Source organism: Symphalangus syndactylus, chromosome 23 (genome assembly GCF_028878055.3).
Source record: "Symphalangus syndactylus isolate Jambi chromosome 23, NHGRI_mSymSyn1-v2.1_pri, whole genome shotgun sequence".
Taxonomy (NCBI): Eukaryota; Metazoa; Chordata; class Mammalia; order Primates; family Hylobatidae; genus Symphalangus; species Symphalangus syndactylus.
Window position 1 is genome coordinate 39,422,642 of NC_072445.2, and position 27,334 is coordinate 39,449,975.

The window sequence follows — 27,334 nt, forward strand, 5'->3', positions numbered from 1 at the left end:
CAAGCTCAAGCATCCTTATCACAGAACAAGGACACTGCACTACTGTCTCTCTCCAATTTTACTTTCTTTCATTCAGATAGGCACAAAACAAATCAACAAATCCACTATTCAACCAGGAGATGGGTTGCCACACATCCTTTCTCACAGATACTCCCAATCTCTGTAAGCAAACCTCAAAGTGCTACTCATTTGCCTTCAGAAAAAGAAAGCACTATTCCTTCCTCCCCTACAACATCTCATCCCTTTGTTAACTACTCACAACTCCAAAGACTCTTAAATTTCCTGCCCTTTACAGTTGTTTGCTTATGTTGGCTTGGAAAAAGGGTGACATTTGAGATAGGAGATAGTTTGGTCATCATCCATCAAGGCCTGCCAGCAGCACCTCTGCACTGCACAGCTTCAAGAATCCTCTCCCTTTTAATTATGGAATTGGCAACCCTGCAATCCCTCCTGAGGGCTTGTCTCACCTCAGTTTGCTGAGGAGGGGAATGGGAAGTTACAGCCTCCTTTTCCTCAGCTCTGTGATCCTGCTTGTCAATTTGGAGATAACAAGAAAGTCTCACTCGACATTCTGCCCCCCATCCAAGCATATACTCTATATCAAAAAGCAATTAAATATTTGAGTCTGAAGATTTAGGGAGAGACTGGGTGGGAAATAAATTAGACAGTAATCAGCATATAGATAATATTTAAGACCACTGGATTAAATTAGATAACCAAAGATGTATGTAAAAATGAAGGGGTAAGGATTAATCAGTTTTAGAAGTTTAGAATAAGGGAAAAATCTAACTAAGCATATAGAAAAGGAGTGAGCAGGGAGAAAGGAGACCAGTAAAGGGGGGAAGGGTCTCACAGAACTCAAGAAAGATGTATTTCAATATGGAAAGAATGAACAACAGCATCAAAAACAGCTAAGCATTAAATTTTTGGAGTAAGAATTGATAATGATTTTTGCATAGATATCTGAGGAAAATCTCCCTGATCATTTAAGGATTTTAGTGGCTTGAAGTTGCTATTTCCTTGATGTCTGGCTTTCACGTGACTCATCATTATCTCAATTTTTAAATAATTATATGGTGTATTAGTCCGTTCTCAGACTGCTATGAAGAAATATCTGAGACTGGGTAATTTATAAAGAAAAGAGGTTTAATTGACTCACAGTTCCACATGGCTGGGGACACCTCAGGAAACTTACAATCATGGTGGAAGGCACGTCTTCACAGGGCAGCAGGAGAGAGAATGAGTGCAAGCAGGGGAAATGCCAGGTACTTATATAAAACCATCAGATCTCGTGAGACTCACTCATTATAATGGGAACAGTGTGAAGGAAACCACCCCCATGATTCAATTACCTCCACCTGGTCCCGCCCTTGACATGTGGGGATTATGGGGATTCAAGGTGAGATTTGGGTGATGACACAGAGCCAACTAATATCATATGGAAAAAGACAAAACTTTACTATTTAATTTAAAAATAGAGAGCAGAGGGGAAAGTTTCTCAGTAGTTTAAAATGCAGCATTATGAGGGAAATCACAAATGGAAAAACAAGTTGAACAAGCAAGTAAAGAAAAAGATAATTTTCTCTCTTTTATTCACCAGCTGGATCCATTCCACTTGCCATCAGTAAGTCCATATTTTCACAACTGTGGGGTCCTAAAATCTCTCCTTTCCCTGTAGTGTTAAGATTTCTGGGATTGGGGTGCATACTTTTCTTTTCTAATACTTTAACCATACTGTCATCAAAATTCCATGAAGTTATTAGTGATTTTTTGAAAGTTCATATTCTGCTGATTCATATTAAAAGTAAATGAATACCAAAGGGAAAGTTTTCCCTATTGTTATAATGACCTACCAAGAAGAAACTCTCTACATAGAAAGGAAAATATCATGGAAGAAAAAATGGTTCCTAAAATACCTCTCTGTTTTTCAGCTGGTCCATCTTCAACACCCCGTGGTAAGTTCAATTTCTTTTTCTACTGTTTTCTGTTGTTGCTCTTGTTGTTCTCTATAAGGCTTAGAGACCTGTCCCTACCCTGCTCATTTCTTTTTTTTGTTTTGTTTTTGAGACAGAGTCTCGCTTTATTGCCCAGGCTGGAGTGCAGTGGTGTGATCTTGGCTCACTGCAAGCTCTGCCCCCCGGGTTCATGCCATTCTCCTGCCTCAGCCTCCGGAGTAGCTGGGACTACAGGCGCCCACCACCAAGCCCGGCTAATTTTTTTGTATTTTTAGTAGAGACGGGTTTTCACAGTGTTTGCCAGGATGGTCTCAATCTCCTGACTTCATAATCCGCTTGCCTCGGCCTCCCAAAGTGCTGGGATTACAGCCGCGCCCAGCCTGCCCTGCTCATTTCTAACTCTGTGTGCAGCTACCTGACTCAAAGCTCCCAGTTTCCTCTGCCCTCTGCTTATCTAGCTTCTCCCTGAGAAGGAAGCTTACATTTACATGATTTCAAACACATACGTACTTTGCACTTCCTATAGAATTATAAAGGTGCTTTAATTACATTATCCCATTTAATCCTTAGAATCACTCCACTAACCCCTTTGTAAGAGATAAGAAACTGACCCAAATACTTACCCAAGAATGCATAGTCATAAAGAATTGGAGCTGTTAACAGAGAATTAGCCATTGTCACCCAGAGCTGTGTGACTACCAAGATTCTCCCCAACACAAATATCTCTCCCTAGAAGGAAACTTGTTCCTTTCAAACAAATCTTCACTGATATCTAATTTTTTTAGGTCAGCTGGCAGCACCTATAAGTAAGTACTACATGTCTTTTTCTACTTTGGTTCTCTTTGGTCCCCTTCACTTCACTTCTGTCAAAGTGATTTGCGGTTCCCCTTCTTCCCTTGATTCCTTATTACCCTACATGGTCTATACTACAGAGAATCTTTTTAAACACTAATTAAAAGAGGGACTAAGCTAGGATTCATCAATAATAAACTGAACAATATTATGAAATAACAGGTAGGCAGAATTATTGAGAGATGAAATCCATAATGACGTTTAAATGGAGAGAGGCTTTCAGTGTTCTCTCAGATATTATGATGCTATTCAAAGGAAACAGAAAGATATGGCTGTCTCTACCTGAGACTATACCCAAAGCTGTCAGGTCCAGTAAATGAAGAGGGCCTTTAAGGAAACCCTACCTTTGACTTCATTACATCATCACTGCCTAATCTTACATCTAGTTTTGCATTGTACAACTAATCTAAAACTAATCTATAGGGTGGTTTGGAATGCTTCCTTCTTTGCCCACACAAGTCCTCCCCTCACAGACTCCAACAAAATATGTTAGATAATGCTATGTTTTTTCCATCTGAGAAAAATTAAATGGATTTCTTTTTGCTTTTTTTTAGTAATTTCACGGAGAACTGCAAGTAAGTTCTTTATTTCTCAGCTGGTCATATTGGAGATTTATCTTAGATGTTTCTACTTCTAAGTATCCAAAAGATTGAGACTCATATTTCTCATATTCATTTGCTTCTACATTACCCAAAGTCCTCCAGATTAGGACTTCAGGACAAACTTTTTGATTCATAACTGTAATATTTCCCATTATTTTAGGGTTGCTTTGTTTTGTTTTGTTTTGAGACAGAGTCTCACTCTGTCACCCAGGCTGGAGTGCAGTGGCGTGACCTCAGCTCACTGCAACCTCCACCTGCCAGGTCCAAGCGATTCTCCTGCCTAAGCCTCCCAAGTGGCTAGCAATACAGGTGCAAGCCACCCCGCCCAGCTAATTATTGTATTTTTAGTAGAGACAGGGTTTCCTCATTTGGCCAGGCTGTTTTTGAACTCCTGACCTCAAGTGATCCACCCGCCTCTGTCTCCCAAAGTGATGGGTTTATGGGTGTGAGCCACCACGCCCAGCCCCATTATTTTAGTTCTAAACACAACTTCCAAGGTAACACATACCAACAGTGACTCAATATTTAAACCAGGTCAAGCACTGACAATGATGATATTTAATATAGAATTCGTGAAACCACCTTTCACACTGTGTCCTAGTTTTCCAAAATGCAAATCTGGTTCTCATATCTCAGTTACAAATGATTTAAGCAAACCCAATATCAGCTAAGATTCCTCAGCCTGAAATTAAGTCACATTAATATTAAAACCCAAAGTTCCTGTCAAGGTTAAAAACGCAGATGCCAAAAGAGCCCAGGCAGGTCAGTAAATGAGCGAGATGAGGTGAGTCTCCTGGGAACTGTGTAAAACTGGGAGGACACGCATAGTCTGAAGAAGGTAGCTGCTGCCCAGCTCCAGCCAACCTCTTCATGCAAGAATTCACATCTAGAGTTGCCCAAGCATCTCACTTAATCCAGATAGTAGGTAAAATTTTCCAAGTTTTAAACATGAAAGACATCTATGGCATTCTAACAGATTTCAAACAGTTCCTTCTAAACACACTCTGGATATAGTTTTCATAATGACAACATTTTACTAATTTCAATAATGTTAGGACAAAGACATTGGTATTTGAGTGAAGAGAATTGGAACTGTCAACAAAGAATTATTAGTGAGTGTCTCTCCAAAATCCCCATTCACATACCTTTCTGAAGCCTGAGCAAAGAGGCTGATCAGCTAAGTATTCTCACTGCACAGATGAAAATACATACTCAGTGGTTGAGACCCAGGACTGAAGCTGGAAATTCCAGATGTCTATGTTTGCACATGGGCCCTATAATTGGGAACAGAGACCAAGGCCCACCAAAGTTCAGGAGAAGGGATTATTGGTCTCACAGCTAGAAATTACAAGCCAGAATCCAAATTGAATGCATAGTGTCCTTTTCAGAGGAGTCATCAAAGAGGATGGGCAGGGAAATAATGTAAAAATCCAAGACCCAAGGAGTAGGGAGAGAGAAAAAAGGAATGCCAAAGTAACTAGGGGTTATAACACCTCATTTTTGGCTGGCTAAGTCTTGGCTGGAAATATTTTTAAATGAAAAATACACAGCCATACCTAAGCATAAAGAAGGAGGGTAAGAGTGATTTCCAAGGAGCAAAAATGGAATATAGGAACACATATAAAGAAAGGAAAGCTAAAGTTAAGCTCTTGGGAAGAATGGTGAGGGGATGAGGAAACAGAGGTAGCAGCTTTGCCTCAGGAACAAAGGTAGGGTTTCAATGCCTGCTCCTAGATGGTGGACAAAGCTTCAAGATACAACACGTAGAAAACTGGAATTACACCACTGGGAGTAAAGCCAGGAGCAGAAAATACACTGCCTCCCCATGCAGAGAAGCCAAAATATCTTCACCCATCTGCCCCAAGCATGAAAACAGAGCCACCCACACAGGTCCAGAGTTAGATCTGTCCAGGGTGCAGAGCCCTGCTGGAGGTGTGCTACCCATGCAGTGTGCATAATATTCCAAGTCAAAACAGCTAAGATCTTGTTCAGGGGCAGTGTATCCAGGAAGTTAGGACAATAGCCACCAAGAAGGGATCTACAACCTGGGTATTTATATCATAGAACACCCACAAAAGATAGCCCCCAAGGAATAAGAAACTACTAAAAGTTATGAAATCTATGAGGAAATTCAGCACCATGTGAGTGATACCTCACAAGCCCCCAACAAATTGGAGAATTCCAACCCAGAGAAATATAACTAGAGCAATCTGAAGAAGACTAAAATAAGAAATCTAACAGCATTGAACAAGTCAAACACTAAAGGAAAAAAAAGAAAAACCTTCAAAGATATTAATGCATTTTAAAAATATATGTATTCAACAAATACATATTGGCCTATTGTAGGCCAGGCATTATCCTAAGCACTGAAAATATAGCCATGAGCAAGACAAAGTCCTTGCCCTTAAGGAGTTTATATGTTGAGATAAAACAGGCAAATAATGGTAAGTAAACATGTAGTAAATGTCAGGCAGATAAATTCATGTAGAAAAATAAGAAGAGTTAACAGACTAAAGAAAGATGGTATAGAAGGGGAAGTGTGCTTCAGGCAAAAGGAACAAGTACAACATGCACAGGCCTGCTATGGAGATGCAAAACAGCCAGCCAGGCTAGAAAGTAGGAGGCAGAGCAGGAGGTAGGGCCAGAGCGACAAGAGCCAGATTATGTCGGGCCCTGAGTCCTTAATAAAAATTGCAGATTTCATTCTAGGTGTCATGAAAGGCAACTGAAGGGCTTGAACAGGGAAATGATAGGGTCTACTTTATAATTTTAAAAGATCACTCTATTACTGTGGAGGATTAACTGGGGTGAGACTGAGGGCTCAAGAGAGCAAGCAGGAAGACCAGTTAAGAGGCCTGAAACTAAAGGTGAGTGTGGCAAGGAAAGAGTGATCAGAGTGGAAGTGGGAAGAAGGTCTTCAGATTTTATTTATTTTGGGGGCAAAGCCAACAGGGCCTGCTGTTGGACTGAATGTGATTTTAAGGGAAAAAGAAGACACCAAGTATTACTCCTAGATTTGGGGTCTAAGAAACTTGATGAATGAAACTATTTATTGATTTAGATAGTGGAGAAGAGCAGATTTATAGGATGCTATTGTGAGTTCAGTTTTGTGTATGCTCGGTTCCAGATGCCTGGAACATTTAGGACTAATTAATTAAATAATCTGACCTTAGCAAGCTTCAAGCATGTTCTCTGCCATGTGTCTCCTTCCTATCATTTAATGTCTTAGAACCCATAATTTTCTAGTTATGCTAAATTATTTAAAACGCTCAAGCCACCCCCTTTAAAACCCTCTCCTCTCCTAATGGCCAGTCTCAGGCACACTGACTCAGAATAGGGAAGAGAAATACAATGTGCTTCCCCTTCCTGTCCACTCTCCTTGTTGCTATAATTCCCACTGTTGTTATAATTCCCACTGTTGAGGCTGAGAGGATGGATTTGGAGCCTGCAGTCTCCTTCTTCTGTTAGTTGTAGGTTCTTTTCTCTGAGAACCTGAGACTGACTGTCCTTTGATGTCATCTAGAGCAGACACCCAAATGTCTTGCAGAATACATATTTGAGTTCTTTGGAAGAACCTACAAGAACTCGACCATGCATAGTCCCTGATGTGGGAGTACTGACTCTAGTCTTGCCTATTCCAGAGCCCCTCAACTCCCTCTCCAGCAATATACTTCATAGCTCGTACTGCAGAGATGCCCTTACCAAGTAGGCCACCACTTGAGTGACATACTAGCAAGAAGGCTCAAGCCAGGATGTATTTTGCACTGCCCACCGAACCCTCAGGAGGCTCAGGAATCTTTATCACAGAACAAGGACACTCTGCACTGCTGTCTCTCTCCAATTTTACTTTCCTTCTATTCAGATAGGCACCAAACAAATCAACGAATCCACTATTCAACCAGGAGATGGGGTGCCACACATCCTTTCTCACAGATACCCCCAATCACTGTAAGCAAATCTCAAAGTGCTACTCATTTGCCTTCAGAAAAAGATAGCACTATTCCTTCCTCCCCTACAACACCATTCCTTTGTTAACTACTCACAACCCTAAAGACTCTTAAATCTCCTGCCCTTTATAGTTGTTTGCTTATGTTGTCTTGGAAAAAGAGTGACATTTGAGATAGGAGAGCTAATTTGGCCATCATCTGTCAAGGCCGGCGAGCAGCACCTCTGCACTGCACAGCCTCAAGAATCCTTTCCCTTTTAATTATGGAGTTGGCAATGCTGCAATCCCTCCTGAGGGCTTGTCTCACCTCAGTTTGCTGAGGAGGGGAATGGGAAGTTATAACCTCTTTTTCCTCAGCTTTGTGATCCTACTTGTCAATTTGGGAGTAACAAGAAAAATCCCACTAAACATTCTGTTCCCCATCCAAGCATATACTCTATATCAAAAGGCAATTAAATATCTAGTCTGAAGATTTAGGGAGAGATTGGGTGGGAAATAAATTAGACAGTAATCAGTATATAGGTAACATTTAAGACCATTGGACTAAATTAGATAACCAAAGGTATATGTAAAAATGAAAGGGTAAGGATTAATCAGTTTTAGAAGTTTAGAATAAGAGAAAAATCTAACTAAGCATATAGAGAAGTTGTGAGCAGGGAGAAAGAAGGAGAACCAGTAAAGGGGAGGTCTCACAGCACTCAAGAGAAGATAGTATTTCAGTACGTAAAGAATGAACAACAGCATCAAAAAAGGCTAAGCAATAAATTTTTGGAGTAAGAACTGACAAGGAATTTTGCAAAATTAATGTCATAAGTAACCTTGATAAGATAGGAGGGAAGAAATGCCTAAATGGAGGAAGTGAAGGAGATAGTAAAATTTTAAACGGTAAGGCAGCTGATATGGCATATGACAGCTAGTATAGCATGAAAAGGCCACCAAAGGCTGGAGTTCTGACAGGTTGTGGCTTACCTATTGGAGAATAAAAGAAAGACTATCCTTTCTAAAAAGATACAAAAAGAAATATATATGTATATATATATTTGAGAGAGAGTTTGAAGAAAGAACAGGCATATTTAAAAAAGAACCAAGCTGAAATCTTGAAAATAAAAGTTATTAAAATTGAAACAATAGTTAGATAATATATAAATTCTAATGTAACTATATGTAAATAATATTTAAATATTATTAATCACAGTTAAAAAGAGTAAACTGGAAAATAGAACTGAGGAAATCTCAGTTCAAAATAGTACATGGAAAATATTGAAAATCTCAGCTCAAAATAGTACACAGAAGATATTGAAAATATGAAAAAGAAAAGCTGTAAATAGAATGAGGTCAAGTATAATAGGAATTTGATAAGAAAGAATTAAAAGAATAAATGTCAAGTAATACTTTTAAACATAATAATTAATAATATTCCAGAAGAAAAGAGACATAAATCCTCAGATCAAAATGGTTCACTGAAAGGTGAAATTAGATAACTTTAAAACACAGATATATATGCACACATACACACACACACACTTACATGTGCCAAAACTCATTGTAGTAAACTGACAAACAGACATTAAAAAGCAAATCATAAAGACAACCAGAGAAGTAGATCACCTGCAAAAAATCATGTTAACACTAGACATCTCATTAGCAATAATATGTGCCAGAATACAACAGAACGAGAATGAGATCCAAACAAGAATGAGATCCTATCATTTGCAACAACCTGGGTGGAAATGAAGGTCATTATGTTAAGTTAAATAAGCCAGGCATAGAAACACAGACTTCGCATGTCCATACTCATTTGTGGGAACTAAAAATTAAAACATTGAACTCATGGAGATAGAGAGTAGAATGATGGTTACCAGAGCCTGGGGAGGGTAGTCAGGAGAGAGGAAAATTGGGAATGGTTAATAGGTATAAAAATAGTTAGACAGAATGGATAAGATCTAATATTCAATAGCACAACAGGGTGACTATGGTCAAAGGAAATTTATTGTACATTTTGAAACAACTAAAAGAATATAATTGCAATGTTTGTAACACAAAGAAATGATAAATGCTTAGGGCGATATTCATTTAACCCTGATGTGATTACTACACATTATTACACATTGTATGAGTGTACCAAAATATTTCATGTACCTACTTGCACCTATTATATACCCATAAAAATTAAAAATAAAAAAGTTTTAAAAAGAATACAACAGAACAATATCATCAAAAGACGGAAGGAAAATTACTATAAACTCATATGATACAATCAGCAAAATTATCATTTATGAGTGAGACTGAAATGAAGTCATTTTCATATATTCAAGAACATAGAAACTCATTAAACACAGGTCCCCAATGAAAGAATTATCAAAGGGACATACTTCAGGGAGTTTACTTTTGAGTGAAAACTCAAAAAGAAGTTAGAACCAAGAAACATATGTAAGAAAACAAATCAACAAAAGATGATAGTAAATCTAAAATGTTGACTATAAAGAAAAAAAAGAGAAGGAAGAGAAGGAGAAGGAAAAGAAGCAGAAAGAGGCTGAGCACAGTGGTTCACGCCTATAAGCCCTGCACTTTGGGAGGCCAGGGCAGGTGGATTGCTTGAGCTCAGGGGTTGGAGACCAGGCTGGGCACCATGGTGAAATCCTGTCTCTACAAAAAATGCAAACATCAGCTGAGTGTAGTGGTGCATGCCTGTCGTCCCAGCTACTCAGTAGGCTGAGGTGGCAGGATTGCTCGAGCCTGGGAGGTCAAAGCGGCAGTGAGCCGTGATCATGCCACTGCACTCCAGCCTAGGAGCAAGACCCTGTCAAAACACACAAAAAAGCAGGAAGAAGAAGGAGAGAGTGAAGGAGAAATATATTAGTGTGCTTTAAAATGAGTAGACCTAAAGCATTAGGAAAAAAACCCTTAGAGACAAGGCTAATGATTATGAACTAAGGTAATTTGACAAAAGGTCAGATGTACTGATTAACTTTTCATCTTACTAAATATATACATTTGAATATTTATGGCAAAAATAAAAGACAACTATTAATATAATAGAAATGTGACATACACCTTCTGAACCCATAAGGAAAATAAAAAGAAGAAAGAAAACTATATTAGTCCACAAGAAAGCAAGAAAAAAGAAAAAGAGAAAGCAAATAAAAAGCAAATTTTTTAAAATGAGGGTTAAAAAAGTCTAAATATATTGCTTAGCACAATATTATACAATAGTAGATTAAACTCACATATTAAAAGCTAGAAACTCTCAGATGTAATTAAAAGAGTTAAATTTTTTTTAATTTTTCTATTTTCCAGTAAAAAAAAATAAGAAATATAGCTAAACTCAGGACAAAAAAACCAAACACTGCATGTTGTCACTCACAGGTGGGAACTGAACAATGAGAACACTTGGACACAGGAAGGGGAACATCACACACCAGGGCCTGTTGTGGGGTGGGGGAGGGGGGAGGGATAGCATTAGGAGATATACCTAATGTAAATGACGAGTTAATGGGTGCAGCACACCAACATGGCACATGTATACATATGTAACAAACCTGCACGTTGTGCACATGTACCCTAGAACTTAAAAGTATAATAAAAAAAAATTTTTTTAAAAAGAAAAATAGCTAAACTCTATTAAGAAATATACCTAAAATAAGGTGACACACAGAAAAATTTAAATGAAGGAATTTTAAAACATACCAGGCAATTGGCCGGGTGCAGTGGCTCATGCCTGTAATTCCAGCACTTTGGGAGGCCAAGGCGGGTAGATCACTTGAGGTCAGGAGTTCCAGACTTGCCTGGCCAACATGGTGAAACCCCGTCTCTACTAAAAATACAAAATTAGCCAGGCATGGTGGCACATGCTTGTCATCCCAGCTACTTGGGAGGCTGAGGCCGGAGAGTCACTTGAACCTAGGAGGCAGAGGTTGCGGTGAGCCGAGATTGCACCATTGCACTCCAGCCTGAGTGACAAGAGTGAAATTCTGTCTCAAAAAAAAACAGGCAATTAACAACAAAACAAAACTTGATATAATTGTGCAAATATCAGATAAAACATAAGTGAAAGTTGTGAGCTTATAGCATAGCCTTTGAAATACATAAAACAAAAGCTGACAAAATAGCAAAGACATATGTAACTAAAGATATTTTAATAACATTTCTCTCATAAAATAAATAAATAAAACAGACAAAAATTAGTAAGGCTAGAGAGGCTTTGACATAATTTTAGAAAGCTTTATCTAGTAATGTACACTGAACATTCCACCCAGCAAGCACAGATGGAAAAGTTATTAACTTGACCACCAATTCCTTCAACTAGAGCAAGCCTCAACTAATTTCAAAGTACACTTCAACATAATATAAATCACATTTTCTGAGCACAAGGCAACAAAATAGAAATAAATAACAAAAAATATTAACATATACATATTTAGAAACAAAAAAGCATACATCCAAATAATCCACAGGTTACAAACAAAATTGTGAGAGAAATTACAGAATATATAGAAATAAGTGAGTATAAAATCAATACTTATCAAAACACTTAGGATACAGCCAAAATATCATTTAGAGAGAAATTATTAGGGTAAATGGTTTTAACAGAAATTATTCATTAATAAAAATAGATGAACAAAACATGAGCTCCAGATGATTAAAAAAGGAAAAATCTCAAAAGTAGGACACAATAATAAAAATGTCCTACTTTTATTAGGCAAAAATTAATGAAATTAAAAGTATTTAAAAATAATCAACAAAATAATTTTGATTATTTTGAAACAAAATTAAAGAAAAGGAAAAGCACTAACAATACAAGGAACAAAATCGAAATGTAGAGAGACCGCAAAATTTCCTCAAAATCATAAGAAAATGCACTAAAAAAATGGAAATACTGCAAAATGAATACTTTGTTAGCCTAGCCAAATCATCCATTTTGCCTGAGCATATGACATTAAACATGACAGTCAGAAAAACCTTGTATCATGAGATAAACTGAGGATGGCAGCAGGTGAAAAAAGAAGGAAAGAAAACCAGAAGGAAGGGTAGGAGAGAAGGAAGGAGGGACGGAGGGACAGACAACTAGCCTTATATGTTCTTAAATTGAATAATAGTTCCATTTAGCCCTGGAACCTAAAATAAAGGCTTAAGTTCATATGTTTTACATTGCTGGCTTTCTAATGGAAACAATTTTAGTGCTGATTTTTACAATATTGATACATATAAATGTAAGTAACCAAACCCAGGTTTGGCTGCTTGCAGCTGAAAAGCCAGATATGAGAGACAAGGGTTGGTGGGATGAAAAGCAGATTATATTGGAGAGTCAGTAAACCAAGAAGGTGGAGAACCAGCATTCTAAAATACCATCCTTCTAATGTCTTTCAGGCTGGCTGGGGGTTTCTATGGGAGGGGGGATATGGGAAACTATGTGCAGGAGTTAGAATCAAGAGATGACTGAGGAACACAGAGATCTGGGTGCTAGCAAGAGTCAGAGGAGGTTGGGAACGTCTTTGCCCTTGGTCAGGTCACAATGCTCCCATAAATCTTTAACAAAACATAATTAGTTGTTTACATAATTCCCCCTTAGTCGCACAGTTAGTTTCAAAAATTACATGATTGCTGTTTTTGCATTTTATCTCAGTGTTCTAAAATTGTCCTAACTTACATGCAGGAATGGGTAAAGGTCCTTTAAACAAAAAAAGAGTTCATGTTAGTTATTTTGCTGTTTCACTGTCATACAAATGTGTTATGACCCTTGCCAATATATAATTATGATGGAGAATTATTTTTCCACCAATGAGAATAATCGGCAAACTGACTAACTTTATAGATTATGCCCCTTAAACTCCTGCTACGTCTCTTATTAAGTGAGCCAGTTCTTCTGAAGACAGGACTTGCTTGCAAGCACTGCAACTTAAAAAAGAAAAGAAAAATGTTTCTCAGTCCCAATTTGCCTGCAGTTTTTATTGACAATACAGACCTTTAAAAAAACATATGACCTGGCCAGGCTCGGTGGCTCATGCCTGTAATCCCAGCACTTTGGGAGGCCAAGGCAGCTGGATCACCTGAGGTCAGGAGTTCGAGACCAGCCTGGCCAACATGGCAAAACCCCATCTCTACTAAAAATACAAGAATTAGCTGGGTGTGGTGGCGCACACCTGTAATCCCAGTTACTTGGGAGGCTGAGGTAGGAGAATCGGGCTGCTTTTCTTCATGGCCCAATAACGAGATGCAGATGAACTGAGAAATAAGACAGTTTTTATTTATATAAGTAGGTACAGAGAGAAGGCCTGGAAATTTTTGCCAGACCAACTCAAAATTACAAAGTTTTCCAGAGCCGATATACCTTCTAAGCTATATGTCTACGTGTAAGTGTGCATTCATCTAAAGACGTAAGTGATAAACTTCTTCTAATCTATGACTAAGATGTGAGTCCTGAAGACTTTCCTCTAGAGCTTCAGAAAATTTACTTAATCTAAATGGGTCTAGGTGCTGGGGTGATTACCCTTGTCTTGTCTCCTGCTAAATCATGGAGGTTTATGGAGTTCCTTCAGAAGACCCCCAATAAACTTGTTTGCGGAGGCCTGGGGAGTTTCTTCAGACCCCCTAATAAACTTGTTTTAATCCTAAACGGGTCCTGTTAAGAATTCCTTCATAATCTTGTCATGCTTCAGGGCCCAGGAGAGGCCTAGGCAAACTCTTGATGGGCTTGTTACATTCCAGCCTGGCTCTATCAGCTTTTAATATTTACCTTAACCACTCAGTCAGTGCTGAAACAGTTGTTATGGAGGCCTGCGTTAGTGAGACCCGCCCTGCCACAGTAAGGCAAGGAGTAAGTAAACTTAGTAACGGAAATCTAGGAGAATACAATGAACGGTGAAGAAGAGAACAGATATTTTGAGATTAGAGACTGAAATAGGAAAAAAAGTAAAAGAAGCAAAACTTAAAATAACTCTTGAAGGGTTTTAAATTCTCATAAAAACTGAAAAGAAAAAGAAAAGGTGCTAAACTCAACTACATTTTAATTACAAATAAACTTTCTGTACTGTAAAAGAATAATACAATGACAGCTAGTATAATGGTAGAGATTTGAAAACATGAAAAGACAAAAAAGACGATGAAGAGATAACGTAAATTAGTAACCTTTAACTATTAGCCAGTCTCCTGAAAGAATGTGACCTAGTTTAAGAATGTTTAAAAAATATTTTATTTCATTAGAAAAAGTGGCCTTCACTCATATAACCCATCATACATGCCATTCAAAATGGCCTGGATATTTAAGTTATTAAAGTGGAGTTAAAATTGACTTAATAAGAGATAGCGTATTCCTAGAAGATTTAATGTTTCCCAAAGGTCTGTTTTCTGGTGTTCCAAGTGGATTTTCAATAAGAACTCAGTACATAATTTAAAAAAAACTGATTTGTTTTATTTTATTTTTAGCAATTGGTCCAATAGCAACCAGTAAGCTCCTACTGTTTTTCTCAGTTTCCTCTGGTCTTTTGTAGCATCTCGATTCTTTTATTTGCACTGACACTTTTGTTGTTTTTGGTCTCTATTTTGGTTTAGTTTGGGTCTTTCTTTCTTTCTTTCTTTTGTCCGTTCGCTCGTTCTTTCTTCTTCCTTCCTGTCTTTGTCTTTTAAATAAATCAAAGGCCCACAGAAACAAGAAACCACATAGAAAGGACTAAAAACAAGTTGTTCTTCTGCTTAGAGAGTTAAGTTGCAAAAGAGAAGCAAGAGGAAATAATGCTGGAAAAATATGCTGGGAAGACCATGGAAATAATACACTAAGAAGTTTGTATCACAGTCTGAAGCCACAGGGTCACAAGACGAAACTCCAAAAGATAAAAGGTAGAAATAATAAAAATGAGAAGAGGTAGCAAATGGGAGTAGAAGAAGGGACAGACTGCAAAATGCAAACAGAGAAAACACTAAAATAGAATTCAAGATAAAAAAGAAAGATTGATCTTTGCCTTTTCCTCCATAAAGTTTATTACATCTAAACTTGGAGCACTACTGCTGCAGAGATTAAGCCTTTTCTGACTTCCCCTCCTTGAAAGAATTGGGACTTGCCTCTCATAACAATCAGGCAAATCACATAAATTTATTTTATGTAGGTCTAAATACACCAAATTTTTTAAAAGATTACCAGAGTACACTGAAAACATGACCTAACTATATCCTATCTACAAGAAAGTCACTTCAAATTTAACAATAAAAGTAAAAAGAAGGAAAAATATATGCCATGAAACATTAATTTTTATCAAAAAAAAAGGCAGAAGTGGCTACATTAATATCACGTAAAGTGGACCTCAATGCAAAGAAATTTACCAGGGACAAAAGAGGGACATTATATCATGATAAAAATATCAATGCATCAAGAAGATATAGAAATCCTACATATGTATGCACCAAACAACAGTGCTTCAAAACACACTGGAAAAAAAAAAAAAAACACCTACTAGAACTGAAGAGAAACACAAAAACCCACAACTACAGTTGGAAAGTTTAATGCTTCACTCTCAGCAATTGCTATAACTACTAGACGGAACATGAAATAGGTGAGAGAATTAGCCAGGCAATATCTGAGGGGGGAATATTTCAATCAGAGAAGACAACAAGTAAACCACCCTAGGGTAGGAACATTTCCAGACTATTTGAGGAAAAGCAAGACAGCAAGTACCATATAGCTGGAACAGAATGAAAAGTGACATAAAAAGAAGCTATAAGAGAGATTTGGAGGGACAGATCTTCCAGGGCCATCTTTGAAAGCCACTGTTGTGATTTTGACTTTTGTTAAACCAAGATGGGGAACCACTGGTGGCTCTTAAGCAGCAGTCTTGCTGGCACTTTAAAAGGGTCCCGCTAACTGCTGTACTGGGAACTGACTGGGAGGCAAGCGTGAAAGCAGAGAGCTCAATTAGAGAGACAACAATAAGTTGGACCACATAAAGGTGGTAAAAACTGTCAGGTTCTTATAACACACTAAGGGATCTGTTGTCTCATCATATTTCATTGTATTCTGCTAGAAGTCTTTATGGTACCCTAGAAAAAAGAACTAGGGAATTGGGAGTAGGAAAGAACTGTATTTCTGTTCCAAAAATGCTACCATTAACCTATTTTCTTGTTTTGATTTTCAGGAATACCTCAAGTTCACACTAGTAAGTTCCTAATATATTTTTAATACATTAGTTTCTTGTAGGGCTGGGGTGAGCAAATTTTTTCTATAAATATTTTTAATGTTTTGTGTTTGTTTTTGTTTGTTGGGTTTTTGTGTTTTTTGGTTTGTTTGGTGTTTTTGGTTTTGTTTTGTTCTGAGACAGGGTCTTGCTCTGTCACCTAGCCTGGAGTGTAGTGGTATGATCATAGCTCACTACAACCTCCACTCCTGGGCTCAAGCAATTCTCCTGCCTCAGCCTCCTGAGTAGCTGGGACTACAGATGTGTGCCAACATGCTTGGCTAACTTTTTTTTATTTTTTGTGGAAACTGAGTCTTGCTATGTTGCCTAGGCTGGTCTCAAAGTCCTGGCCTCAAACGATCCCCTTGCCTTAGCCTCCTAAAGTGCTGGGATTACAGGTATAAGCCACCATGCCCAGCCAAATATTTTAATTTTTATAAACCTTAAAGTCTCTGTCACAACTACTCAACTCTGCTGTTGTAGCACAAAAAGAGTCATAGACAATATATAAAAGAATGAGCATGGATATGTCCCAATAAAATACTATTTTAGACATTGAAATTTGAATTTCATACAATTTTCATGTGCCACAAAATATTATTATTATTATTATTATTTCAACTATTTAAATATGTAAAATCCATTCTTACCCCACAGGACATGCAAAAATAGCCAACATACTAGATTTATTCCATGGGCTGTATTTTGCCAACTCCCATTCTATGGTTTAAATACCCTAACTCCACATATGTATCTCTGGTAAACAATCCTGGTATTATGTGTCTTACAATTTCATGCTTTCTTATTATTCTGTGCTTTTTTTTTTTTTAAGACAGAGTTTCACTCACCCAGGCTAGAGTGCACTGGTGTGATCATGGCCCACCGCAGCCTTGACTTCCTAAGCAATCCTCCCACCTCAGCTTTCCGAGCAGCTGGGACTACAGGCGCTTGCCACCATACCCAGCTAATTTTTTCTATTTTTTTCCAGAGATGGGGGTCTCATTATGTTGCCCAGGCTAGTCTTGAACTCCTAGGCTCAAGCCATCCGCCTGCCTCATAGCCTTCCAAAGTGCTGGGATTACAGGCATGAGCCACTGCACCAGCCTATTTTCTATGTTAGGTTTATCAAGTAACATCAACACAAGAGATAGACCTATATTTCAGTACTTGGTAACAACTGTATCTTAAATATTTCGTACCAGGCCAGGCATGGTGGCTTACACCTGTAATCCCAGCACTTTGGGAAGCCAAGGCAGGTGGATTGCTTAAGCTCAGGGTTCCACACCAGCCTGGGCAACATGATGAAACTCCGTCTCTACAAAAACATACAAAAATTAGCTGAGTGTGGTAGCACACACCTGTAGTCCCAGCTACTCAGGAGGCTGAAACTGGAGGATCGCTTGAACCCCGGAAGTGGAAGCTGCAGTGAGCCATGTTCATGCCACCGCACTGCAGCCTGGGAGACTGAGACCGTCTCAAAAAAATATATTAAAAAAAAAATTCGTATCAAACAATGTCAAAAAATAATGTTAGCACACGTCTTCTAAGCAAGACCATTATATGTCCTATATTTTATAAATTGTAATCTTGACATTCTAGACAAAATTGCTAATGATCAATGATAAGTAAAGTTGATTTAAAGTAGCTTATCACAAGGTCTTTGTAAACTACACCAGGCAAAGAGAAGGGGGAAGGGAAATGAAGTTTCTCCACATTTAAATAAATGAAATTTAGTTGTTAATGACACAGATCCCACTCAATGCAGAGGCTTGAGGACTGGGAAGAAGGGAAAGCCCAGTACCTACTGATGTGTTTGCCTTTGTCTCTTTCAGTGGACAGTTCTGGAAAAATCAGTAAGTTTGGATCATTTTCTTGCCTTACCTATTTCTGTGCCTAGGACCTTTAAGTTCTTTTTCCCAAATGTTCTTGTATTACAAGTTCCTCTACCTTACAGCAGTCAATATTTCTTCAATAAGTGATTTCCTCATATTTCAATTTTAATTCTTCTTATTTTCCTTTTGTAACAAAGTATAATGGTCTTGTGTTTGATTCTAGTTATTTACTACCAAAGATTATTGGTAGCATATATTCCCAGCTAATCTATCAGAACAAAGCCTATTTCCTCTGTGCTATAATCGGGCAACTAATAATTTTTACTAAAAAACAAAATCCTCTAAGATTGACAAAAAGAATATGTGTCAGGACAAGATGTGATTTTGGTAATTGACCAACAATACACATTTTTCAAACTGACCAGAACAGTGAGCAAAAAACTGTTGTGCAGAAGACATATGAAAGACTTATCAAAGAACGAAGAACGGCAGGAAATGCAATAGTTTGTATTTCAGTAGAATTGATATTACCTACCCAAGATTTCAAATCCCTATATTAATTAAATGGCATCCTAAAGATAACCCTCTGTGTGGAGTGGGATATGGAGCATTGGCCAGCAACACTCCTGAGGATGAAACAGAGTTTTATGCTCCCTCCAAGTCCTGTTTCTAAATTCACCTAGGAAGGACACTATTGGAAGGTGGGTTTCTCTTGAGTTAGAAAATCCTCACTGATCTTTCTTTTGTGTTTTGTTTTTAGCACTGACTCCTGTGGGTAAGTTCCATATCTATTCTCAACTCTGATATTTTACATTGCTTTTAATTCTTTTGTGACCTGTCTGTTTCCACTCCCAAAATAGAGGCCTGTGCTTCTAAGGCCAATTTGAATGTTCCTATCTTCCAGAAACTTCCAAGGCTCCCCCCACCCTCCACTTTTCTTTTTGAGACAGGATCTCACTATGTTGCCCAGGTTGGTCTTGAATTCCTGGGCTCAAGTGATCCTCCTGCCTCAGCCTCCCAAAGTGCTGGGATTGCAGGTGTGAGCAACTGTGCCAGGCCCCAAGTTTTTAAATAACTACAATTTAAGAGATTGTTGTAGAGAAGATGAAGCTCATATGAAAGGGTGCCACAATCTCTGGCCATCTTCTAGGCTCTGAAAAAGAATCTCCTCCCTGATTCTCAGGAAAACATAATGAAAGGAAGATTGGTTTCTGAATTCCATTAGTTATTTGCTAGGAATTTAGAACTCTTTTTTAGTTATAGGTGAAGTCCCTCTGAATCATATTAATGGGGGAAAAAAACTAGTTAAAAACAAAATACCATCTCCTTTCTGTTGCCTTCTAAGTAACTACCTTTGAAAGACAGTAGGTATTGAGCATTGACTATGTATTGTGCACTGTGCTAGGCGCTTACAAAAGTAGCATCTCTTATTCTTACCATATCCCTGCCTGGTAGCTATTATTATTCCCCATTTTACAGATTAGGAAACTAACTCAGGTATTTACCCAAGGTTAAAGAGTTGGTAAACATTGGTGTCAGGATTTAAACCCAGGATGTCCTATCTCCAAAATACACACTCTTCCCACTCTTCCCATACTAACACATTGCCTCCTATACTGAATCACAAAGGCATTTTTTGTGATTAGTCATGAAACCTTGTGGAATGTTTGTAAATACAAATATACATCTACAGAAAAGCTGGATAACTAAATGTACACAAAAGGGTCCTTTTAAAAATAGAAGACCACATTTAAATCAATGTTTGACTTTTTTAACTGTTTTCTGGATTCAGTTTTATCTCTATTAGGATTACTTAATATATGGCTCAGCTCTTCAAGCAAGGAAACCATACAAAACAAAGTAGAGTAATAACTTTTGTTTAATTCTGTAAATATATGATCAAAAGAAGCAAATAAGACTTAAACCTAGTGAGACATGTTTCAAGCATTTCAAACATTCCAAACACTGACAAAAACACAAAATATGTCCTTATATTTAATCATGTTTAAGCCTCATTCTTCTTTCTCAGTTCACACTAGAAAGAGAGTGGGTTTGGAGGGAAAGGAAGGCAGGGAGATGAAGTTGAAAAGGGCAATTAATTTCTTTTTTTTTTTTTTTTTTTGACAAAGTTTCATTCTTGTCGCCCAGGCTGGAGTGCAGTGGCGCGATCTTGCCTCACTGCAACCTCTGCCTCACAGGTTCAAGTGATTCTCCTGCCTCAGCCTCCCAAGTAGCTGGGATTACAGGCGTGTGCCACCATGCCCAGCTAATTTTGTTTTTTTTTTTTTTTTTTTTTTTTTTGAGACAGAGTCTCGCTTTGTCGCCCGGGCTGGAGTGCAGTGGCGCAATCTCGGCTCACTGCAAGCTCCGCCTCCCGGGTTCACGCCATTCTCCTGCCTCAGCCTCCGAGTAGCTGGGACTACAGGCGCCCGCCACCGCGCCCGGCTAATTTTTTTTTTGTATTTTTTAGTAGAGACGGGGTTTCACCGTGGTCTCGATCTCCTGACCTCGTGATCCGCTCGCCTCGGCCTCCCAAAGTGCTGGGATTACAAGCGTGAGCCACCGCGCCCGGCCTAATTTTGTATTTTTAATAGAGACAGGGTTTCACTATGTTGGTCAGGCTGGTCTCGAACTCCTGACCTCAGGTGATCCGCCCGCCTCAGCATCCCAAAGTGCTGGGATTACAGGCGTGAGCCACCGCACCCAGCAGGGGAAATTAATTTCTTTTGATTCATGGTACAAGAAACGGTATGCATTCAGAATAATCATAATGTGCCAACAATCCCTCAAATGCTCTCCTCACATAGAAAAAGTGATAGGACTGTGATCTTGTGAGTTTCTCTTACAAAAAAAAAGAAAGGTGGGCTCTGATGATTGATGTTGTATGTCAACTTGACTCAGAAGAACCCTGACTAATACAAGGGCTCTGAGAAGGGATCACAGGCCAAGTCTCTTCCCAGAGGTAATAAATTTTTAATGAATACTAATTTTTTAAGTTGCCAGAGAAAAATCTGTTTAATCTTTTAAAAAATTTTTTGTAAAAGATATATTCTTATTGATATAATCTTTCAAACACATTTTTCCCAATTGATTTTTTTCCATTTCTTTTAAAAAATAGAGATGGGGGTCTCACTATGTTGCCCAGGCTGGCCTCAAACTCCTGGCCTCAGGTGATCCTCCCATCTCAGCCTCCCAAAGTGCTAGGATTACAGGTGTGAGCCACTGCATCTGGCCCCAGTTGATATTTTTAGAAAAAGGAGGTTAAGGTTTAATTCAATGTTCAAAGAAAGGTTTAAGATAGATTAAACCAACAAATATCATCATCCCAGCAAACTGAGTCTCTTATTTCTCACCTCCTCATTCAACTAATAAGTATATGATCTTTTAAAATGTAATTCATAGCCTGAGAACTATAATGATTCATCCCTCTGATACTGAATAGATCTTTTACAGTCTAGATCCAGTTGTGCTCTCCCTGACAACCACTGGATTAAGAACCTAAGATTAGTTTCCTAATAAAGCCCACATTTTATTTTCTACGTTAAGTATCATTTAGATAGAATTGTTAATGTGATAGCTATTTCATGATATCTTTTAGCTTTAACAAAAATTAATCCAATTTAAAAATTTTAATAATTACTTTTTAATCAGCTTGAATATATTATGATGATCCCCAAAGTCTTGATTAAATCTTTTGATTGTATTAAAATTTTGTAGTATGGGCTACTGCCTGCAATAAATGTACTTGCAGCCAGGGCTTCCAAGTCTTTATATTATGAAGATTTACACTGTACGTGTTGGATGATTATGAGGTCCAAGAGAAGGAAAAGATGTATGAACTATCTTGAAATCTGGGAGAAGGAAGAAAAGAACTTAGAATGTGGTGGAATAATGATTTGTGGCTTACTTCTGCAATGCAAAGTTGAAATAAAAGTGAACCTCACTTTATGGGATAGCTGGATTCCTCAAAAATAAATCTTGTAAATCTAATCTATGTTAATTAAATTCAAGATTTAAAAGATGACAGCAAATATATTAAAATAAGGGTATGAAGATTCTATTAGAAGTAACTAGAGATATTTTTCAGTGTAGTGGGAGAAAGAATAAAAAGTTTTTTAATTCTGTGAAATTAGGAAAGGTGTAGCTAGAATAAACACTGGGTGCTTCAGGAAATCCTATGATACTTAATTTTGGTTTACAAAGCCTGTATAATTTAGAAGGTAAATTCAGGTTAAAATGAGTCATGAGGTATTACACACAGTAGCAAATAATTACCCCCAAGGGATAGTAAAACTAAAAATATTCATAGCTTAAGGAAAATCAGCTTATGTGAGGAGTACATTCCATGAAATTCTTAAGGTTAGAAGCTTCAGTGGAGCATGATCTTACCATTCTACACCACCATACCCCTAAACAAAACAAAATAAAACAGTGTCCACTAGTAGCACTGTCGAAGATCAAAATACTCTGAACTATTTTTCTCAATTTAGCAATGCTTGAAATATATTACCACTGATTTTCATTAGGAAACTGAAAATTGTCTAGAATAAAATGTCAGTAAGCATATTTTAATGACGAACTCTAGGTGGGGACATATACAAAAAGGTTCAGAAAACATTACTGCAATTTTCCTAATGTTATTTTTATTTGGATGTCAACAGCCGAAAATAATAAAAGAAAACACTGAACTACAACAACTCTTTTGATTTATAATTAGTTTCTTATCTAATACAGGTGTGCCTCATTTTTATAATTGATAAAATTCTGAAGTTACGTGTATGCCAATTTTTCAAACATCAAACCCTAAATGTAAAAAACGAAAAGTCCAATAATTCATTTTTAAGAGAGAAATTTTCCTGTAATTGGCTGGGTGTGGTGGCTAATGCCTGTAATCCCAGCACTTTGGGAGGCCGAGGCAGGCGGATCACCTGAGGTCAGGAGTTCAAGACCAGCCTGACCAACATGGAGAAACCCCATCTCTACTAAAAATACAAAATTAGCCGGGTGCGGTGGCACATGCCTGTAATCCCAGCTACTTGGGAGGCTGAGGCAGGAGAATCCCTTGAACTCGGGAGGTGAAGTTTGCAGCGAGCCGAGATGGTGCCATTGCACTCCAGCCTGGGCAACAAGAGCGAAACTCTGTCTCAAAAAAAAAAAAAAAAATTTTCCTGTAATACAATTAACCACTCCTGTAAATTATTTGTTGGAAACTAAGAATGCCTTGTCTTGATTGAATTAGAGAGTTTTTTCCTGTACTATCTCATTGGGAAGTAGTAACGGCCAATATTTATTGACTACTTATTATGTCCCATGCACTGTACCAAGTGCTTTTATTTAGATAACATTATTTAATCTCATAACACCTCTTTGAGGTAGCTACTACTATTGCCCCCATTTTACAGACAGAAAGTAAAGTTTGCCAAAGGTTACCCAGCTAGGCAGGTGTGGAGGCAGGATTTGAACCAGTCTGTCTCCAAAGGCTATGTTACTTTAACATTTGTCTACAATATTTAGTAACTCTACAAACTGAGCAGATCAAACTAAATATAAAAACAGTGAATCTTTGAGGATTAACTGATTTACCTTAATAAACCCATTAAACCGAACTAGCAGGAATAGTAAACCTAAGTCTTCTTTTTTTTTTTTTTTTTTTTTTTGAGATGGAGTATCGCTCTGTCACCTAGACTGGAGTGCAGTGGTGCAATCCCAGCTCACTGCAACCCCTCCCTCCCGGGTTCAAGCGATTCTCCTGCCTCAGCCTCATGAGTAGCTGGGGTTACAGGTGTGCGCCACCATGCCTGGCTAATTTTTGTATTTTTAGTAGAGATCAGGTTTCACCATGTTGGCCAGGCTGGTCTCCAACTCCCAACCTCAAGTGATCCGCCCACTTCGGCCTCCCAAGGTGCTGGGATTACAAGTGTGAGCCACTGCCCCCAGCCCAAGTCTTCTGATTCAGCTTTTATAATCAGTATTCTTTCTACTGTTGTAAATATTAAATATTAGATTTTCTCAAAGCAAGACATCCCTCTGCTCCATGGCAAGAACCCACACAACTCCTTGGTGGCTCAGATATTTTTTACTTAATTCAGGAAACCATATTACTTAAAAAAAAAAAAAAAAAGGAAATAAAAAATACCTAGCAGAAGCCAATAAATTCAGGTTTGTTAAATCACACAGGAATTGAGACATAACAGCTGATTTACCTGAACACGATCAAGGGACCTGAAATTTTTGCAGAGTTTGCAGATATTGCAAGAAGTAGTCTACAGTAATGATCAAAACTGAACACTGGAGTCTGACTACTCAGGTGCAAATCCCAGCTCCACCACCTACTGATTACATAACCTTATGCATATTCATTTAAGCATTCTGTGCCTCAGTTTCTTCATCTGTAAAATGAGGTTAATAATACCCTACCTGGTTGTTGTGAGTATCAAATGATTTAATACATAAAGTGCTTAGAGCAGTGAGTACTTGGTATGTGGTAAGCACTTGATAATTATCAGCTAGTACTGTTATTACTTTTGCATAATAAGATATGCTTTTATTCAATATGGAAAGCATTTTTGAGTTTCCTTTTTCTGTCTTGAGAAATATAATTATTGCTTCCTCCCACAATTTTTCCTTAAATAAATTCTATTTCTTTTCAGAATACATCCTCTGTTAGCCACTAAGCATTATTCATTAGCCATAATCCACTGAACAAATGTCAGTTCATTTACAGTACATTTTACCTTTTCTCCCATTAATCTTCCAAATTATTGAAAATAGTCCAGAATTTTATCGATACTTTTATAATTTTATGTATAGAGAATCATCATTTTAGATAACTTGAGATTGAGAAAAATTTCAGTTTGTCAGTTTTAAGACAAAAAAAGGAACCAGTATCAAGGGGAAAAAAATAGAAATAAAGAGAAAATACTTGATATCTAAATCATGCCCTTTTGTTGTATGCTCAGTTATATTAACAGGTTACATGGATGAAGAACTTGCAAAAAAATCTTGTTCCAAAATCCAGATTCTAAAATGTGGAGGCACTGCAAAGTCTCAGAATAGCCGAGAAGAAAACAAGGAAGCACTAAAGAATGACATCATATTTATGAATTCTGTTGAATCCTTGAAATCAGCACACATAAAGGAGCCAGAAAGAGAAGGAAAAGGCACTGATTTAGAGAAAGACAAAACAGGAATGGAGGTCAAGGTAGACAGTGACGCTGGAATACCAAAAAGACAGGAAACCCAATTAAAAATCAGTGAGATGAGTGTACCACAAGGACAGGGAGCCCAAATAAAGAAAAGTGTGTCGGGTGTACCAAGAGGACAGGAGTCCCAAGTAAAGAAGAGTGAGTCAGGTGTCCCAAAAAGACAAGAAGCCCAGGTAACGAAGAGTGGATTGATTGTACTGAAAGGACAGGAAGCCCAGGTAGAGAAGAGTGAGATGGGTGTGCCAAGAAGACAGGTAGCCCAAGTAAAGAGTGAGTCGGGTGTCCCAAAGGGACAGGAAGCCCAGGTAAAACAGCATGAGTCAGTTGTACTGAAAGGACAGGAAGCCCAGGTAGAGACGAGTGAGTTGAAGGTACCAAAAGGACAAGAAGGCCAAGTAGAGAAGAGTGAGGCAGATGTGCCAAAGGAACAGGAGGTCCAAGAAAAGAAGAGTGAGGCTGGTGTACTGAAAGGACCAGAATCCCAAGTAAAGAACACTGAGGTGAGTGTACCAGAAACACTGGAATCCCAAGTAAAGAAGAGTGAGTCAGGTGTACTAAAAGGACAGGAAGCCCAAGAAAAGAAGGAGAGTTTTGAGGATAAAGGAAATAATGATAAAGAAAAGGAGAGAGATGCAGAGAAAGATCCAAATAAAAAAGAAAAAGGTGATAAAAACAAAAAAGGTGACAAAGGAAAGGACAAAGTTAAAGGAAAGAGAGAATCAGAAAAATCGAAAGACTCGAAAAGGGCGAAGTCAAGTAAAGGAAGGAAGTACAACAAAAAAGTGGAAGAGTAAGGATAAATTTTTTAAAGGCCCATAAGACAAGTGATTATTATGATTCCCATCCTCCAGATACAAACCATATCCCAGCCATTGCCTAAGCAGATTATAATTATAAAATCCCTTTCATCTTCATATCACAGTTTCTGCTCTTCAGAAGTTTCACCCTTTTTAATCTTCTAGCCACAAACTTCAGTTTCCAAATATTTGTTTTATAAGTTAAAACATATATGATTCCGTCAAGAAAGACTGGATACTTTCTGAAATAAAACATTTTAATTAAAGAAATATACAGTAATTTCCTTTGACAAGTATGTCTATGATAGCCTTTCCAACGAATCCACCAGTAACTCCTCATAGCAGGCCTAATGTTTGCAAGGCACTGGTCTAGCAATAAGGGGTGTACAGAAAAACACAAGTCAGAGCTCCTGCAATCAAGTAGCTTATAACATATATAGTGATATATGTATACATGGCAATTTTTTAAGTAAAATCTAAGTTACAAAAAATAGTTTAGATGGACAACATAATCCATCGCAGGATGAGAAAGTAGAGGTGGTAACTTCATGGGGAAGGGAGTAGTGGTGTACAATGTCACAGCAGATGGATAAGATGTTGACATGCTGAGTGAATTACAAAGAGTAAAAGAAAGGCAAAGGGTTAAAGGCTGTTGTGTCATGCTCCAGGTGCAGTAGGCAATTTTGCTGTTACAGCAGACTCATGGGAGGCATCCTGGGATATAATTTTGAAAAGGAGAATATAAAGGGATTTGAAAAACAAGCCAGGAATTTATATTTTACTCTTCAGGCAGCTGGAAGTATTCTACAATGTTTGAGACACAGAGTGAAATGAATAAGGTTGTATCATTTTATTTATTTATTTTTTTTTCTTAATTTTTTTATTTTTAAAAATTTCCTGATAATGTCTCCTTCATAATTATTTTTCCTTTTAGAACAAAACAAACTATGCCTTTAATTGAGATTACATTAATATACCCTACTT

At 37.8% G+C, this 27,334-nt stretch overlaps 1 protein-coding gene across 2 annotated transcripts in view; it reads left to right on the forward strand.

The window, feature by feature from the left end:
- The window catches only part of TSBP1 (testis expressed basic protein 1), an 81,613-nt gene extending 54,993 nt beyond the window's left edge, over positions 1–26,620 (forward strand). The window contains exons 21-26 of one of the 2 annotated variants that reach the window (XM_063632366.1): positions 2,741–2,761; positions 3,362–3,382; positions 16,478–16,498; positions 18,349–18,369; positions 19,109–19,123; positions 25,308–26,620. In XM_063632366.1, the coding sequence (XP_063488436.1) occupies positions 2,741–2,761; positions 3,362–3,382; positions 16,478–16,498; positions 18,349–18,369; positions 19,109–19,123; positions 25,308–26,347 (1,139 nt within the window). In that variant the 3' untranslated portion in view covers positions 26,348–26,620. The remainder of the gene's footprint in view (positions 1–2,740; positions 2,762–3,361; positions 3,383–16,477; positions 16,499–18,348; positions 18,370–19,108; positions 19,124–25,307) is intronic. The other variant, XM_063632367.1, reaches the window with a different exon arrangement.
- The last annotated feature ends 714 nt before the right edge of the window (positions 26,621–27,334 follow it).